A 16578-nucleotide genomic window follows, 5' to 3' on the forward strand; every position below is an offset into this window, starting at 1 on the left:
CTATTACTATTAATGTCCATAACTGGGGAGCATAGTTGGAGTTGGTAATCCTGGTTGAAGTGCTCCCATATCTTCCATGACTTCATTAATTTTTCTCAGATCATATAACAGTCTCCATTTTCCATTCCTTTTCTTGATTACAAACACCGGAGAGTTCCAGGGCTAGTCGTGGGAACAGTATGTCTTGCTTTAAGTTGTTAAGCAACTCGGCCTTCGGGCCTTATGTATCCTATTCCTCCCGGATCGAAGGGAAAGAGATCCGGCTCCTTTTCAGGGCCTATGGGGCCTGGATCAAAAGAACATCCAGGTCACCACGGGGCATAACAGCAAAGGCCTGCAATGGCAGTAGCGGCGGCGGGGCCGATGGTGTAGCAGAAGGATCGGTGGACGAGCCCGCAGGTTCCTCAGTATCTGGCAAACCACACGTTTCTAATTGTGGTCGCACATGGCTCTTTAAGGCCTCAGAGATTGCTCGCCAGGTGCCGAGCAATCCCACTGCAACCTTGTCATTTTTAGTAGCAGAGTCCCACACCTTGACCTCGATTTGGTCCCATGTTTCAGGATCATAAACTGTCTGATTGTTAATAAAGGGAATAAGCTGTAAGGTTACCAGGACAGTCTTTGTTTCTAAGGACGTATGATTCCCCGTAATGCGCAACTGCTTACCTTCGGCCAGCGAGGGGTGGTTGTGTGTGCAGGTCCGCTTCTCTCAGCTTGAGCTTCCTTCCAGCTCCCGTGCGCCTATTTCCAGCGACTTTCTATACGAGCTTCTTTGAGCGGTTTGCTGAGTTTGGCCGAACCTATCTTCATTAGGCGATCAATGTCCCTGTTCCTGTCCTGGTCCCTGTTCTGTTAGCCTGTCCCTGTTCCTGTTGTTTATGTCCCTGTTTGTTTTTTTCATGTCCCTGTTCGTTTTCTTCAGGTCCCTGTTCGGGTGCCATTTGTGGCGTAATGACCACACGGACACCAGGGTTCTTTTAGGATCAGTAACTGCTACTACTTTATTGATGACAGAACTTCATCATATCGTGTTGCATCCCATATTGAGGACAGGCTCCCTTCTTATACTATTCGCCCCACAGCAGTACTTTCCCACTCACTCTTCATTAGTCAAACAACTTTGCCCAGCAACCAGCAACACCCAGCAAGTACAGCAACCCAAGACGGCATGGCGTCTCCTGAATCACCCTTCTTTGTTCCTTCTAAACTCTTTACATTCCTGATGGCCTCATCGTCAAGAGTCTGATGTTATCACCAACTATGGGGCTTGTCGACCCCCATGGCTACACTCCCACATCTCCCCCTTCTTTATTAACATCAACCATCTTCTTGACACGAATTATTACTCCATATATCACACAGCTGATTTTAAAGTGATGCTGTTTGTTATTGGTACAAGACTACTTTCTACTTAAAATGTCTTTATGTGGTAATTGTCTGACATAATGGACCTTAAATCTTTTTGATCAGCAGTCAAGCTCATCGGACATTAAATCTTGCAAAACCTCAGTAGTTTATTAATATTTCACCATTAAAGCAGCTTTTAGACAAAGCACATTCCTAACAAGATGCATATTTAACTCAATAAAATAGACTATAAGTGCAAAATACGAGCAAATGCAAGGCAAACTCCATGATTTGGGGTTCAAAATGCCTTCCAATAGGAAATAGGAACAGCAGTGGACCTCACACTTCCATTGTCTAAGATTGTAATCAGCGATGAGCAACACTGGTTAAGTAAGTATGAAAAAAGAGGCCACAATTACAAGATAGTTTTTGCACGTACATTTGGTCATGAGGAAGTAAAGGAGAGACGGAGGTCAGACTTGAATGCTGTCTGGCTGTATCACAGCTGGTGTTCTGCCCCAGTTTTAGTATAATCAGCTGGTTATACTAAATCAGCAGAGTCAACAATTTCTTGTCACACTTGGGGTCCACGGTAAAGATTCAACAGTTTCTCGTCACACTCGGTGTATGAAGTGGAAGAGTGAAATAACTGTGAACTGCAAAGTGCCCCAACCCTTACTTTCCCAAATAAATTGCCAACGGCCGCCGTCAGCCGCACACCTGAAGCCCTTCGACATTACTCTCAGCTTGTGCCCTGTGGCACGGCCCCGCGGGTTACGACCCGGGGCGGGGCGTTGCTGCTGCCGCCCGCCCTGCCCTCAGCCCGTCCCCGTCCCCTCTCCGCGCTTTGCAGCGGCTCCTCCGGGCGCCCAGGCGGCGCCTCAGCGCCCCAGCCGCCGCCTCCGGCTCCCGCTCTCCGCCGGCCCCGCGATGAACCCGCGGCTGCGGCACTGGCGGGAGGCTGCGACGCTGCTGCTGCCGGCGGGCACGGCGGCGCGGCCGGGGCGCTCCGCGCTCGGTCCCTGCGACTACGAGGTGCTGCTGCTGCAGCGGAGCTCCCGCAGCGGCTTCGCGCCCGGCGCACACGTCTTCCCGGGCGGCGTAGTGGAGGCGGCGGACTTCTCGGCGGCCTGGTTGGGTCTGCTGCCCGCCTCGCCGCTCTGCGGGCTGGGCTCCGTGAAGCCGCCGCCTGCGGGCAGCGGCCGGGCGCCGATCTTCGCCACCGACCGGCTGCAGCTGGGCTCGCCGCTGCCCGGGGAAGTCGCCTTCCGTATCTGCGCCATCCGGGAGACTTTCGAGGAGGCGGGAATCCTGCTGCTGGTGCCCGGGAGCGGGCCGGGGGAGGGCGGCGAGGCCCGGCCGCTGCCCGCGGAGAGCCTGCTGCCGGCTGCCGAGCTGGGCGAGTGGCGGCGCCGGGTGCGGGAGGACGCGGGCTGCTTCCTGCAGCTCTGCCGGCACCTGGGCTGCGTGCCCAACATCTGGGCGCTGCACGAGTGGAGCAACTGGCTCACACCGGTCGGCAGGGCCGGCCCCGGCGGCCGCCGCTACGACACGGCGTTCTACCTGTGCTGCCTGGACGAGCGGCCACCCCACGCCTCCGAGGACGAGCGGGAGGTGACGGCCTGCCTGGTGAGAGCGCTGCGCCGCCTCCCCGGGACGCTGCAGCGGTAGGGGTCCCCCTGGGGCGCAGGCCAGCCGCTGTGCTCGCTTCCAGTACTGGGCAGGTGAAAAGGTGATCAGATGGTCCAAAGGTCTAGCCTCCCCCCCCTCCTGACAGGGTTCCCTTAAGGCGTGAGGAAAAGAAGTGTCTCCCTCTTCTGACAGTCCTCTCCCGCTTGCATTCCTACTTCCATTAGTAACTGCGATTGCCCCCTTTAATCAAACGTGCTGACAGACGAGGATTAGTTTCTTGAGGGACATTTCACATGAATTTCCTTTACATGAAGCTGTCTTGTTTTGTTTTGTTTTTTTCAAAGTGTTTCATATCAGAACATTTACGCCTTGAATTACTGATTTTTTGAAGACAGATGACCTCTAAATCACTTGCTACGCATTCATTTGTGCAATATCAACAGAGTGCTGATACCATACAGTTAATACTCAGTAGGCCTAGAGAGATCCAAGTGGTATGTGCTGTGTTTCAAGGCTGCAAAAGCTCCTAATTTTGTTTTTTGTAGAGTTAGTTGGAATACTTTAAGTAACATACAAACTTGTTAAAATACGCTGTATTATTAAAACTGGTTTCAGAGCTATATTATTTCTGACTTATTTTTTTTAATGGGGTAAAAGAGTAAAGACTGCTCATGAAGTAAAAGACAGCTCAGAGTCAGGTACATTTGGGTCTTCACATTTTTAAAAAATTCTAAAAAGTACGAAGGTAAGTTAAAAGAGAAACCTGAAACTTCCATAAAGCCTTACCTAATGTTTTTGGTATTACTAATGTTTCTGTGTTTCTATCAGATCTTGCTATATAAATTTGAAAGCACCTGAGATCTTATCTTTAGAAGAGTTCATGGTATAATTTTTTGTTAATAATGGCAGAAATGTACTGCAAATGTTTTTGCACATATTTAAATTGTCAGAGTCATCATATGAGAAGAAGATTAATAGTTTATAAACCCCATGTTTATTAAGCAGGAACAGCTGAGTATTCGTGCTCTAAAAACAATGTGCAGTGGAAGCACTGGTAATTTTAATTAATCCTTGAAGAGGCCATAGCAACCTCTGTTGATTGAATTCACATTGAGCTTAGGGTTTTCTGTTGATTTCAGTAGACTTAGTCAGGTCCCAGTAACCAGACTTGTAGTCTCCAAATTTTGCATGCCTGCATTTAAAATTAAATGTTATTTATTCTTATAGGAAAAATGTAATTTTTACAAATTGCTTTCATTGTATTTTATAAAAACTCTTTGTATTTCGTCTTGGTTATGTTCTAGTATAGTTTATGCATGGCTCTTACTGTGTTCAGATAACTTAGACTGTTTCACGCTCTTTTTCTGTAAAGACTTCCTTGCAAACATCTTTTAAAGTTACTAATAATTGCCATCTGCTTATGAAACTAGTATTTCAATGCTTACTTTCCTCTTACAGTGGTCATCACCTCCAGAAGCCATTGAACTCTTTAAATCTCGAGAAATATTGCTTGCTCCCCCTCAGTTCTATGAATTGTGTAGGCTGTGCAACTTTTCTTCCCTTCATGAATTACACAAGTTCAGCTCTGATCGAGCCCTAGAGGGATGTGAATGTTGGATGCCTATAATGTTAACTGCTTCAGATGGCTTAATTCAGCTATTACCAGGTAAGAAAACAGATAAAGGTTCTTCTAAGTATATAAAAACTTGAGAATTGATACATACTCAAGCCACGTGACATAAACTAGTCTGTAACTGTGAGGAAAAACTATTAGAAGTCAAGTTACTGCATTCTTTTCCTACATTTTTTCTTCCTCTGATACAGTTGGTAACAGCTACCGTCAGAGACAAGCTACTGGACCACCTGGGCAGCATAGTTATTTCTGTTCTTGCTCGTAATTTCTTTGTTTCATATGGTTGACATTAATATGTTGATTTATGAACAAATTCTGACATTTCTCCTTCTGTACCCTGCCTTTGTACATTCAGAAAAATCTTTGTCTTGTTCTCCATCTATTATACAATCTCATATATATATATATATATATATATATATATATATATATATATATATATATAAATTCCTACCTGACAAGACATCATGTTAGTATTAGCAAGAGCACTGAATGTGTGGACTGTGTGTTTGACAGACACTTTAGAAATGTGTTGCTGTATCTTTAAATACTAAGATGTTTGGAGGCAATTTACTTTCATATTGTCAAATCTATCAAGACATGAAACTCAGTGGGAATAAATATTTTAAAAACTGATAGTATCACTCAATCAAAGGCTGAAAAATAAGGTAGGCATTATATATGTAAAAGTTGGGTTTGCTTATCTTTTTTTTTTTTTTTTTTTTTTAACAGGAGATGAATTATACCCAGAAGATCCAGATTATACAGGGGAAACGAAAATAGTCATGTCAACAGATAAGAAGGTTGAAGATCTCATGAAAGAGGGTAGTACATTTCACAGGATAGTAATAAAAAACATAAACAGTCTTGCTGTCTATGTTAATATTCAGGCAAAATATAAACATATGAATCCATTGATGATAAACACCGATTATTCAGACTACAATAGTAGATTATAATATTTCTGGTTTTAAGCTAGAATATATTTAACTACATACATATTCACTGTGTTTCTCATCCTTATTAACAGTTGCAAAGTAGTTAGGACAAGAGACTTAAATATTCCATTGCCCTGCCACAGCATTTCATATGGTTGTGGGTTTGAGATTTGTGTGTACTTCAATCTTTGAGTCTTTGAAACTTCAAAGTTGTGTCAGGTATGGTGTAAAGAAGCTACTGAAAATTAAACACAACTATCAACTTAATTAATTGAATAAACTTTAAAGTGATTTGGCAGTGATTATACTGAACAATTAGCATCTTATTCTACCTACATAGTAATAATGGAATATGCTGTAGTGCCGTTCTGTTGGGTCACACAGGTTCTTTTCTCACTGAAAATTAAAGTACATCTTATGTTCAGAACAAGTATGTTTTGAGTTCAAAAATTCTTTTACTATGCTTCCTAAAGTTACCTGTTTGGCAGCTGTAATCCATGTCTAGAAATGAATGAAATTCATTCTGTTTCTGTTAAAATATTCCAGTCTATCTTATTTTAATTGAAAACCAATGTATATGTGTATATATAGATGTTAGCTAACATTCACTTATTGCAAAGAATATTTATATTTGATAAAGCTAAATTGTTTCTATTAATGGTAACTTACTAAAAACTTTACAGTTTTCAAAGATAGTTGTGATACTTTTATTCATGACAATTTTTTACCTTCAAGTTGACCGGAATTTAAAAAGAAGAAATGAATTATTCAGCTCCAAAAAGATGCCACCAACTGAAGAAAATAAAATACTGCCTTGGAAACGCCTAATTCCACAATTCAGTATTCCACATTTTGCTTCTTAAATTTTTTACCTAACATATCTTTGAGATTTAAAGACTTAAGAGAAAGGACTGCTACTTTATTTTTTTGGTCTTTTTATTTTGTGGGTGGTGCAATAAGTGGAGTATATGGAGCTGTGATGTGGTATTTTCTTTATCTGGAAGAGTAAGAATGAATGATGACAAAATTATCCAGTAAAGCTGTTCTGAAAGCTATGTTTCAACTTCTGTTCTGTAATTTAATTCAAGTAAAATCATCTGCAATATTTTCACTAAGTTGAATTGTTTTGTAGCATTCATTTCTGTGGAAAAATACGTACGTATTTATTCTGTTCTTTCCAAACATGCTCAGATGGTTCTTGGTTGCAGACCCTTGCTGAAACTTCTATACATCTGCTATGTATGAGTTCTATGAAGTAGTATATTATGCTTAATATCTCCTTCACAATAGTCTGGCTGATTCTTCTGAACATGAAGAAGACAGGAAAATTAGAAAAACGGAAAGTGGAGGAAGCAAATAAAGTATCCTGTATACTATCTTACATGATTTTTAGCTTTTGGACACGAACACTGGCCACAGTAGTACTATGAATATAAAAGGGAGAAGCATGCTTATGATCATAGTTGCTGGAGAGCTATCTTGATCATTATTTATTGGTCTGTACCTTGTGGTTCTAACAGGTTTTTGTTGTTGTTTTTGTTTTGTTTTGTGGCAGAAGGTGGCTACTAAGAAAATATTTTGAGGAAATAAATGATTCAACAACCTAAATATAGGTTGGATTCTTAGAGAAGTGTTTTACAAGCCAGCATGTTCCAATATTTATTCCTATACTAGCCCTATATAATACAAGTTCTCCTGTGTGTCAAAAGCAGTTACTTCAATATTAAATCTATCTTCTTGGTCAATACTCTGCCTCTCCATCTTCAGATTGGCTGCTGTCACTTTTTTTGTCACTAATAAAAGCAAAATGGTCCAGCAGGGGGAGCTAAAAGGCCGAAAAAGAGCTTGAAGGATTAGTTAAAAAAAAAAAAAAAAAAAAAAGGCAACTAAACGATACTATTTTACCTAGAAAGTGAAGCTAATCATTAAATAGAAACATATATGTTTTAGAATGCACATACTGTAAATATCTTGTAATATTAACTTAAAAATATTGATCATTAAAGCTGTAGTTTCAAAATATTGAGCCCCTCCAGATACGGGCTGCTGCCCAAGAGGTGGGCTTTACTTTCCAGCTCGATGTTTCATCCCCTTGAGTTGGCACCTTGTGTAAAGCTAAATCAGGGCCAAAAAAAAACATTAAGCCGGAATGGAAAGGGGAGTGTAGGAGAGCAATAATGATAATAAAAATGTTGCTACTTTGTCTCGGAGCTTGATACAAGAATGAAGTAACACTTTTGTAAGGGCCTAGATGTCAGGGGACATTTCCAACAGCTGCCTGTGAGGGGATGCATGTATTTTTTTATCATTAGTAGAACACCAGACATGTGCCAGGCGCCATTGCTCCCCAGCTGCCTCCTTTAGACCTTTCAGGCATACGCTGCGCTTCAGACTCGGGGTCTGGGAAAGCCCCCCTGAAGCAGGAGCAGCAGGAAGGCGAAGAAAGGCAGGACTCTCCCTCCTCACACCCACTGACACCCCGCCGCCCTCAGCGAGCCGAGGCCAGCCCCGTGCCAACCCGTACCCGTGGCCTTTTCCCGCCTCTAGCCACTGTACCTCAACCAAGCGCCACCGCCTCCCTCGGGGCCACCTGCAGGCGGTGCATGCGCACTGGGGGCTCGCGGGCGGCTTCTGGAGGCTTCTAAGGGGGGCAGGCTGTGCGCTGAGGGTTGTGCTCGGGCCTCATGGCTGTGGGGATGGTGGTAGTGGCTCAGGTGATGGTCATGTGGCACTGGCTCTGCGAGCTGAAGGGCATTGCCTTGACTTCTGTCTTCTGGAATATTTCGTTAGCTACTCACTTGTGGTGTGAATGCTTCGAAGCGGTAGGCTAAGTGCTGCCATGATGAGGGGTGTTGTGATGTGCAAGGCTGTGCTGAAATGGCACGCAGAAGATCTGTTCCAGTATAAGTGTGCTGTGAAAAATGAGTAAAAATTTCTGTTATATTTATTGGTGAACTTATTGGTGAACGTTGGGATTTATGTGTTTTGTTTTTTTAATGATGTAAGCTTTCGGGGTTTTGCTGTCCGTTTGGTCAAGTAGCTAGATTGTAGCAGCCCCAGTCTTGAAGATGTTTTTGTTGGCCTTTGGATGTAAGGTAATGGGCTATGTGCTGCAAGTAGGTTGAGGCAGGAGAACAAGTATGTTGTGGCATGCTGAAGATGGGTGTGGTTGTATGTGAATAAATATGGATGGTGGATCTTCATTGGGATTCAACATAGAGCCCCATTAAGAAAGCTAGATGTCTAGAAGTCTTCCGTACGTGTAAATCAGTTGTCTAGGCTAATGCTGCTTACACAAGTAACAAAAATCTGTAGGCCTGCTTTAGAAGTACACTTTTTAGATGTGCTTTAGAATAGTTACACATCTGTTGCTTTCCTACAGTAGCGTCAAAGAAGACTCAGCAGCTGGGCAATATGGAAGTCTTCATACTACAGGTGTGCTGGTATTTTTAAAAGTTGAAAGGCTTGGTGTTTATTTCAATAAAACTATAGAAGTCAGATTTACAAATAAGATTATGCCTTCATTTCTGTTCAGCAGTCATTTCTTACACATGATGGGGTCATTGACAGATTATATACATTTTCCCATTCTTTCCATGTGTTTACCTTGGTTTCCTCTCAAAAGAAGTTAGTAGAGATGCAGCTAAAATCTAAAATGGAAGATATCCTGTGTAATCTTAAATTGAGTGTAGTAATAGGTTTCTAATTAATGCTGCAAGAGATCATGGATTTTATTATTTTTCCCCAGAATAGTGAGTACACTTATCAGCTGCAAGACTGGTATGTAAATGCTTACAAAGGCTGAGCAGAAAGCTGTGGCCCTATTTTAAAGAAACTGGCTGTCTTATAGACCCTTTGAGACTGAATAAAAGCCTGTCAGTGGCTTTTTTTTTTTTTCATGTTCTGAAAATACTGTGGAAGTAAAAAGTCTATATATCTGCACTTAAGTCACTATATTTCATTTAACAAACTTTTTAAATAATGCTTCTACCTTTCAGAATGCATGTCATTAATTGCAGCGCTGAAGAAACTTCCAAGTTTAAAAGTCTTTTATTGAACTAATTGTCTGAACATGAAAGATGTATTATGCCTATTAACATTCTTTATCCTGAATATCTGTTCCTATAATGTAAGGGGCCTTGCTGAAGGTTTTAAGATTCATGTTTACTGCTCAGATGCTCATGAAAATACCCTATCACTTCAGCAGGAGATATTACTACTTGTTTTTTTTTTTATTATTTTTTTTTTATCTAGTGTTTGCAGCAGATTGAAGATCTGAGTTGCTTTTGGGTTACTATGAAAGGATGTGGGCCGTACATAGTTGATGAAATAGAGTATAAAAACCTGAATGCAGAAATGAATCAGTTCTATGACAAATCTTGTGAAAATGTGGATGAAGTAAAGCCAGTAACATTAGAAAAAGGCCAGGTGAAGACATTGCTATGTTGTGTACATAAAAAGAGATCATTTGTTGTTTTTTTTGGTTTAGGGGGTGAAGTATCCAAGTGTGTTTTTTTTTGTTTTTTTCTTTTGACTATTGCTTTTTAGTAGAAAAGGACATCTACGTGGTTTATGTCGTCTGTAAGCTTTATCGCTAAGGAAGCTGCAGTATTTGCAGTTTATAAAGTAAATTGGGGCTGTATTGTAAACACCATTTTCTTGCCTCTAAGAAAACTGACAGTGATGTTTCTTCCATTTACAAGAACCTGTTGTCTTGTTCTTTCTTTTTCAGATTTGTGTGGTTTTCAGTGAAGAACTGAAATGCTGGTGTAGAGCAGTTATTAAGTCAATCATGTACTGTGCAGGTCATTATCAAACAGAATGCTTTCTTGTGGATTATGCCAAATACACTTTTGTTCAAACAAAGGAGTAAGTGTTTAAGAATGTCACTGAAATGTATTTTGTTGGCAATCAGTGTTTATTTAGTTTAATAGTCACAAGGCTTTGGTTTAATTGAAGCGTGGGTTCATAAGAAACTGCTAGCCATGTGATGGGCCCTTGTCAATGTGGATGCAAACCAGTCTTTGTTTTGTTAATTTTTAAAGATGTATTCTATTCTATTTTTCTTTTCCTTAAAGACTTCAAACTGGAATAGTGTCAGTTTAATATGATTGAGATTTATGGTTATCATTTAACATTATTGAAACATACTGTATTAAGGGATAAATAAATAAAACCACTATGAAACCATATGTTTCTAAAATCTTAAAATGTGTCTTAAAAATCTCTTCCAGCTTTCAGCCATGTTTAAGGTTCATTTCTTTAATAAAATATCCAACTTCATGTACAAGAATCTTTACCAAGTGTTTTTGTAGTATTCAACAAAATTAAGAAAGCTTATTTAAAATATTTTAGAATAAATATTTTAAAATCTTAAGTTAAATAACATTTTTAAATGGAATGTGCCTGTATCAGAGAGCAACTTGATAATGCTATGAGTTTAAAATATGTTCTAATAGAATTAAACACATGATATACTGCTTTTTCATTATGAAATAACTTGGAATAAAAATGATAACTATATGGATCTTAAAAGCTTGGTATAGGTGGTGTCTTGCTGGTTACTAAATGTTTCCCATCAAACCATTTATAAGGGGTAATTATGTATAGATCAAGGCTCTAGTGGCAGCTATACAAAGATTTATTTATTTTTTTAGGGAAATGAATACAGATGCATGTTAGTATATTTATTAGTTTCCTTCTTACTGATTTTAGTCATACCTGGTATCTCACTCAGAGGTAAGAATTGCTAAATGGCATATGCAGCGCCAGATGGTATATATAGTGTATGAGGTCTAAATATCATGAAAAGACTTTAAACTGTACTGCAAACCTTTCTGAGGTTTCTCTACTAAATGGGAAGTGTATTCATATTCAGGGCAAATGTGTTTATTAATTGCTCCTTACAGGACCTGTCTTAGATAAATAAATAAATAAAACAGGGGTTCCAGGGAGTTTCACTGTAGGAGCCAAACTTCTAGAAGAAATGTGTTGTTGCATACAGGATAATGAAAGCATGTGTTTGAAACACCACTGGAGAATAAAGTCTGCCCTATAAAATGAGATTATTTCTGCTTTGTTTTTAAGTGTTCGAGTTGCAGTGAAAGCATTTATGCAAATCCCATATAGAGCAAAAAAATGTAGATTGTGTTGCACAAAGCCAGTGACGTTGTGTATCAACTTTTGTGAAGATACAGCAAAAATAGTGTAAGTAGAGTTGAATAATTGTATTCTAGTCATAGATTTCTTAGGTGTGAAATTTCATCACAATATTTTTTTTTCTTCAGAGGATACTGTTTCAATAAGAACATAGGAGTTAAGATGTGGAAAACAATTTCTTTTTTACAAGAGCAATTCACAAACAGAACTTGCCTAATGATTTGGGTTTTATTATTCATCTATTTGAATCTTTTGATGTTTATTTAGAAACTAAGAAATTCAGACAAATTTTTGGCAGTTGTTGCCCTTCATCTACAATCCCAGAACTGTGATTCCAGCACATGAGCTTCTCTACTAATTGATCCGTGTGCAGTTTCTTACAGGTGCTCATCTTATTCCTGACAATCTTGTTTGTGGTCATTACACATTCTGCCTGAACTGAAGTTCTGTTAATGTATAAACTTTATAGATAGCTTTGGTTTTCCCCATTATATCTGTCTCCTTGAAATACTTAGGATTCTTGTTGTACTTTCCTTATCATATTTATGCCAGTTTTGAAGGAGTGGAATAAGGTTTTCCCTGGGATCTAGTGGTAAAGAAAAGTGCTTGTGTGTCCTTACTTTGAGTTCTAGGATGTTATTGTCAAAGACCTGCCAGATCATGGGGGAATATGGCATTATAGCAAGTAACCTATCTTGATTTATGTTATTAAAGAATATTTAAAACTACATGTTGTTTGACACTTAGGTTTGTTTTTTATACTGTCCTTTGTAAGGACGAATCAGTATTTTACTTAGATACTTTGACAAAACAAATACTAGTTTAGTTAGGATGGGAATAGCATACATCTTGACTGAGCCATCTTTGTGAATTATCAAAATATCACTGAAGTTCTCTACATATATCTACTATATTTTGTTTACAATGCTTTACATTTGATTCTTTTTTATTATTATTATTATTTTTTTTTGTATTTGCAATTGCTGAAGATGGTAAAGAACTTAATTTTCTGTTATAGACCTTAAAGTCTTTACAATGTTTGTAAAGTGCTTGTTCAAAACTGGTAATTACTTATTTAAAGTAATTAATATGTTCTACAAGTGGATTCTCACTCTAGTTAATCTATTTTTTTTTCCTGATTTGCCGTATTTTATGTTGGATATAAACCACCATACTTTGACAAATCAATATTTAGTAATTTTCAGGCAGTTCATTTTATGGATGAACTGAGACATCAAAACTGAAATTACATTCAAAGTAGTAAGATTGTGCTAATGTTTCTGTTAGAGACAGTTTTTGAGACTTAGCATGAACTGAGAACATTTTTTTTGAATGTACATCACTTTTCAGATTATTGTTTGAAGTTTTGATGATGTGGGATAACTGGTTGTGTTTATTTTCCTAGGCCAGCCCAAAGGTGGGATAATGCTGCTACTCAGTATTTTCAAAGCTTTCTGAAAGGTAAATATGCTGTCAAAATCATAATTGGCCCTTCTGTTTTGGGAAGTAAGTTGACAGAGAAATGTAGTACTGGAATATATATTTGATCGTACTTCCTTTTAATTTTAATTTTCACAGCATCCTAAGGAGAAGGGAGTTACTCAGTTTTTTTGGTGTGATTTGACTTAGCCAACAATGTGTTGACTTAGCCAACAACTTGCCGAGGCGATCGGCTCTGGGGCAGGCGCATTCTGCAGCGGAGCGGGGGATCGGGACAGGCAGGGCTTTTTTTTCCAACATCGAGGCCGCTCAAGGGAGCTGCCAGGACCCGGCAGCCCTCGCGAGGGAGACTGACGAGGCGTAGGCGGAGCCAGCAGCGCCCCCTCCCCGGCTGTTCAAAAGCAGCCCCTAGTGAGCGCGAACAACCAGGAGCGTGGCGAACAGGGCGGGCAAACAGGGCGTGGCACGTCAGAAGGGCAGGGCGTGGCAGTTCACGCAGGCAGGGCGAGCAGGGAGAGCAGAGAGTGCAGAACGTTCCCCCCGCCCATAAGAACAACACCTTTAATGGCTGTCAAACGCTAACTAGGCTGCAATGGTCTACACCAGGCAGAGCGCTCTTTCTAGAAAGTCTGTAACCACCCAGACTGACCGCCTGCTCAACAATGCGGCAGTTCAGGTCTCTGGGTGCAGGGAGTGTCTGAGCCTGTTGCTGCCATCTGAGGGAGGCAGAGGCACCGTGTGTGTGAGGTGCGAGCAGGTGGATGACCTGGTCCGCCTGGTGGCAGAACTCAAAGAGGAGGTGGATAGGTTGAGGGCTATCAGGGAGTGTGAGCGGGAGATAGACTGGTGGAGCGACTCCCTGCAGGGCTTGAAGGAGAAGTACCGGGGTGAGACACCTCAAATGGGGGTGGACCCCCTGCCCTGTCGCTGTCGGGCAGAGGGAGGCGACCTAGGAGTTGAGGAGGAATGGAGACAGGTCCCTGCTCGACCTCACAGGCAACGCACCCCCCCACCGGCCCCACCTTCCCAGGTGCCCTTACATAACAGATTTGAGGCCCTGGAGCTTGAGAGGACCGGTGGGTGAGGACGAGGTAGAAAGTCTACCCAGGAGGATGCCTAGGGCGAGGAAGCCGACTCCACGCCTCAAGACTGCCTCCACCAAGAAAGACAGAAGGGTGATCGTTGTAGGTGACTCCCTTCTCAGGGGAACAGAGGGCCCTATTTGTCGACCTGACCCTACCCGTAGGGAAGTCTGCTGCCTCCCTTGGGCCAGGGTCAGGGATGTTGCCAGAAAGCTTCCCAACCTGGTTCGCCCCTCTGACTACTACCCTCTTTTGATAGTCCAGGCTGGCAGTGATGATATTGAAGAGAGAAGCCTGAAGGCTATCAAACGGGACTTTAGGGGACTGGGACATTTAGTGGATGGAGCGGGAGTACAGGTGGTGTTTTCGTCCATCCCTGCAGTGGCAGGGAGGGGTACTGAGAGGACACGGAAAGCCCACCTGATTAACACGTGGCTCAGAGGCTGGTGCCAACACAGAAATTTTGGGGTTTTTGACCATGGGATGCTTTACTCGGCACCCGGCCTGGTGACCGCAGACGGGTCCCTATCTCTAAGGGGAAAACGGATCCTAGCCCAGGAGCTGGCAGGGCTCGTTGAGAGGGCTTTAAACTAGGAAAGAAGGGGGATGGGGCTGAAATTAGGCTTGTTGGAGCTGTACCAGGGGGAACAATGGCAAAGCCGGGGAAGAAGGCAATGGCCCAACTGAAGCGCATCTACACTAATGCACGCAGCATGGGTAACAAACAAGAGGAGCTGGAAGCCATTGTGCAGCAGGAAGGCTATGACTTGGTTGCCATCATGGAAATGTGGTGGGACCACTCTCATGACTGGAGTGCTGCAATGCCTGGCTATAGGCTCTTCAGAACGGACAGGCAGCACAGAAGGGGTGGTGGTGTGGCTCTCTATATTAGAGAGTGTTTTGATGTTGAGGAACTTGAGGCTGGGAATGATAAGGTTGAGTCTCTATGGGTTAGGATCAGAGGGAAGGCCAACAAGGCAAGCATCCTGGTGGGGGTCTGTTATAGACCACCGAACCAGGATGAGGAGATAGATGAGGAGTTCTACAGGCGGCTGGCAGAAGCCGCGAAATCGTCAGCGCTTGTTCTCGTGGGGGACTTCAACTTCCCGGACATATCCTGGAAGCACAACACAGCCCAGAGAAAGCAGTCTAAGAGGTTTCTGGAGAGCGTGGAAGATAGCTTCCTGACGCAGCTGGTTAGAGAGCCTACCAGGGGAGGTGCCCCACTAGACCTTCTGTTCACAAACAGTGACGGACTGGTGGGAGATGTGGTGGTCAAGAGCTGTCTTGGGCAGAGTGACCACGAAATGATTCAGTTCTCTATTCTTGGCGAAGTCAGGAAGGGGACCAGTAAAACCGCTGTCTTGGACTTCCAGAGGGCTGACTTTGAGCTGTTCAGGACACTGGTTGGCAGAGTCCCTTGGGAGAAGGTTCTGAAGGGCAGAGGAGTCCAGGAAGGCTGGGCACTCTTCAGGAAGGAAATCTTAATGGCTCAGGAGCGGTCTGTCCCCACGTGCCCAAAGACGAGCCGGCGCGGAACTAGATCGGCCTGGCTGAACAGAGAGTTGTGGTTCGAGCTGAGGAGAAAAAGGAGGGTTTATAATCTTTGGAAAAGAGGGCGGGCTACTCAAGAGGACTATAAGGATGTTGCGAGGCTGTGCAGGGACAAAATTAGAAAGGCCAAAGCTCATCTGGAGCTCAATCTGGCTATTGCCATTAAAGATAACAAAAAAAGTTTTTACAAATACATCAACCCAAAAAGGAGGACTAAGGAGAATCTCCATCCTTTACTGGATGCGGGGGGAAACTTAATTACAAAAGATGAGGAAAAGGCTGAGGTACTCAATGCCTTCTTTGCCTCAGTCTTTAGCGGCAAGACCAGTTGTTCTCTGGATACCCGGTACCCTGAGCTGGTGGAAGGGGATGGAGAACAGGATGTGGCCCTCACTATCCACGAGGAAATGGTTGGCAACCTGCTACAGCACTTGGATGTACGCAAGTCGATGGGGCCGGATGGGATCCACCTGAGGGTACTGAGCGAACTGGCGGAGGAGCTGGCCAAGCCGCTTTCCATCATTTATTGGCAGTCCTGGCTATCAGGAGAGGTCCCAGTCGACTGGCGGCTAGCAAATGTGACACTCATCTACAAGAAGGGCCGGCGGGTAGACCCGGGGAACTATAGGCCTGTTAGTTTGACATCAGTGCCAGGGAAGCTCATGGAGCAGATTATCTTGAATGTCGTCATGCGGCACTTGAAAGGCAAGCAGGCGATCAGGCCCAGTCAGCATGGGTTTATGAAAGGCAGGTCCTGCTTGACGAACCTGATCTCCTTCTATGACCAAGTGAC

At 42.6% G+C, this 16578-nt stretch overlaps 1 protein-coding gene across 5 annotated transcripts; it reads left to right on the forward strand.

The window, feature by feature from the left end:
* Positions 1-1301: 1301 nt before the first annotated feature.
* Positions 1302-10666, forward strand: NUDT19 (nudix hydrolase 19). Of its 5 annotated transcripts, XM_050713270.1 has the most exons (5): positions 1639-2976; positions 4438-4645; positions 5345-5437; positions 8933-8985; positions 10283-10666. In XM_050713270.1, exons 1-5 carry the CDS (start codon positions 1975-1977, stop codon positions 10421-10423), a joined length of 1497 nt encoding a protein of 498 aa, XP_050569227.1. In that variant the 5' UTR covers positions 1639-1974; the 3' UTR covers positions 10424-10666. The 5 variants fall into 5 exon arrangements, 4 of the variants coding, with proteins under 4 accessions (XP_050569227.1, XP_050569229.1, XP_050569228.1 ...); XM_050713272.1 differs by lacking the exon at positions 8933-8985 and having other exon boundaries at positions 1644-2976; positions 10283-10317; XM_050713271.1 differs by lacking the exons at positions 8933-8985; positions 10283-10666 and adding an exon at positions 6286-7318 and having other exon boundaries at positions 1645-2976.
* Positions 10667-16578: the final 5912 nt, after the last annotated feature.

This window comes from Cygnus atratus, chromosome 12 (genome assembly GCF_013377495.2).
Source record: "Cygnus atratus isolate AKBS03 ecotype Queensland, Australia chromosome 12, CAtr_DNAZoo_HiC_assembly, whole genome shotgun sequence".
NCBI lineage: Eukaryota > Metazoa > Chordata > Aves > Anseriformes > Anatidae > Cygnus > Cygnus atratus.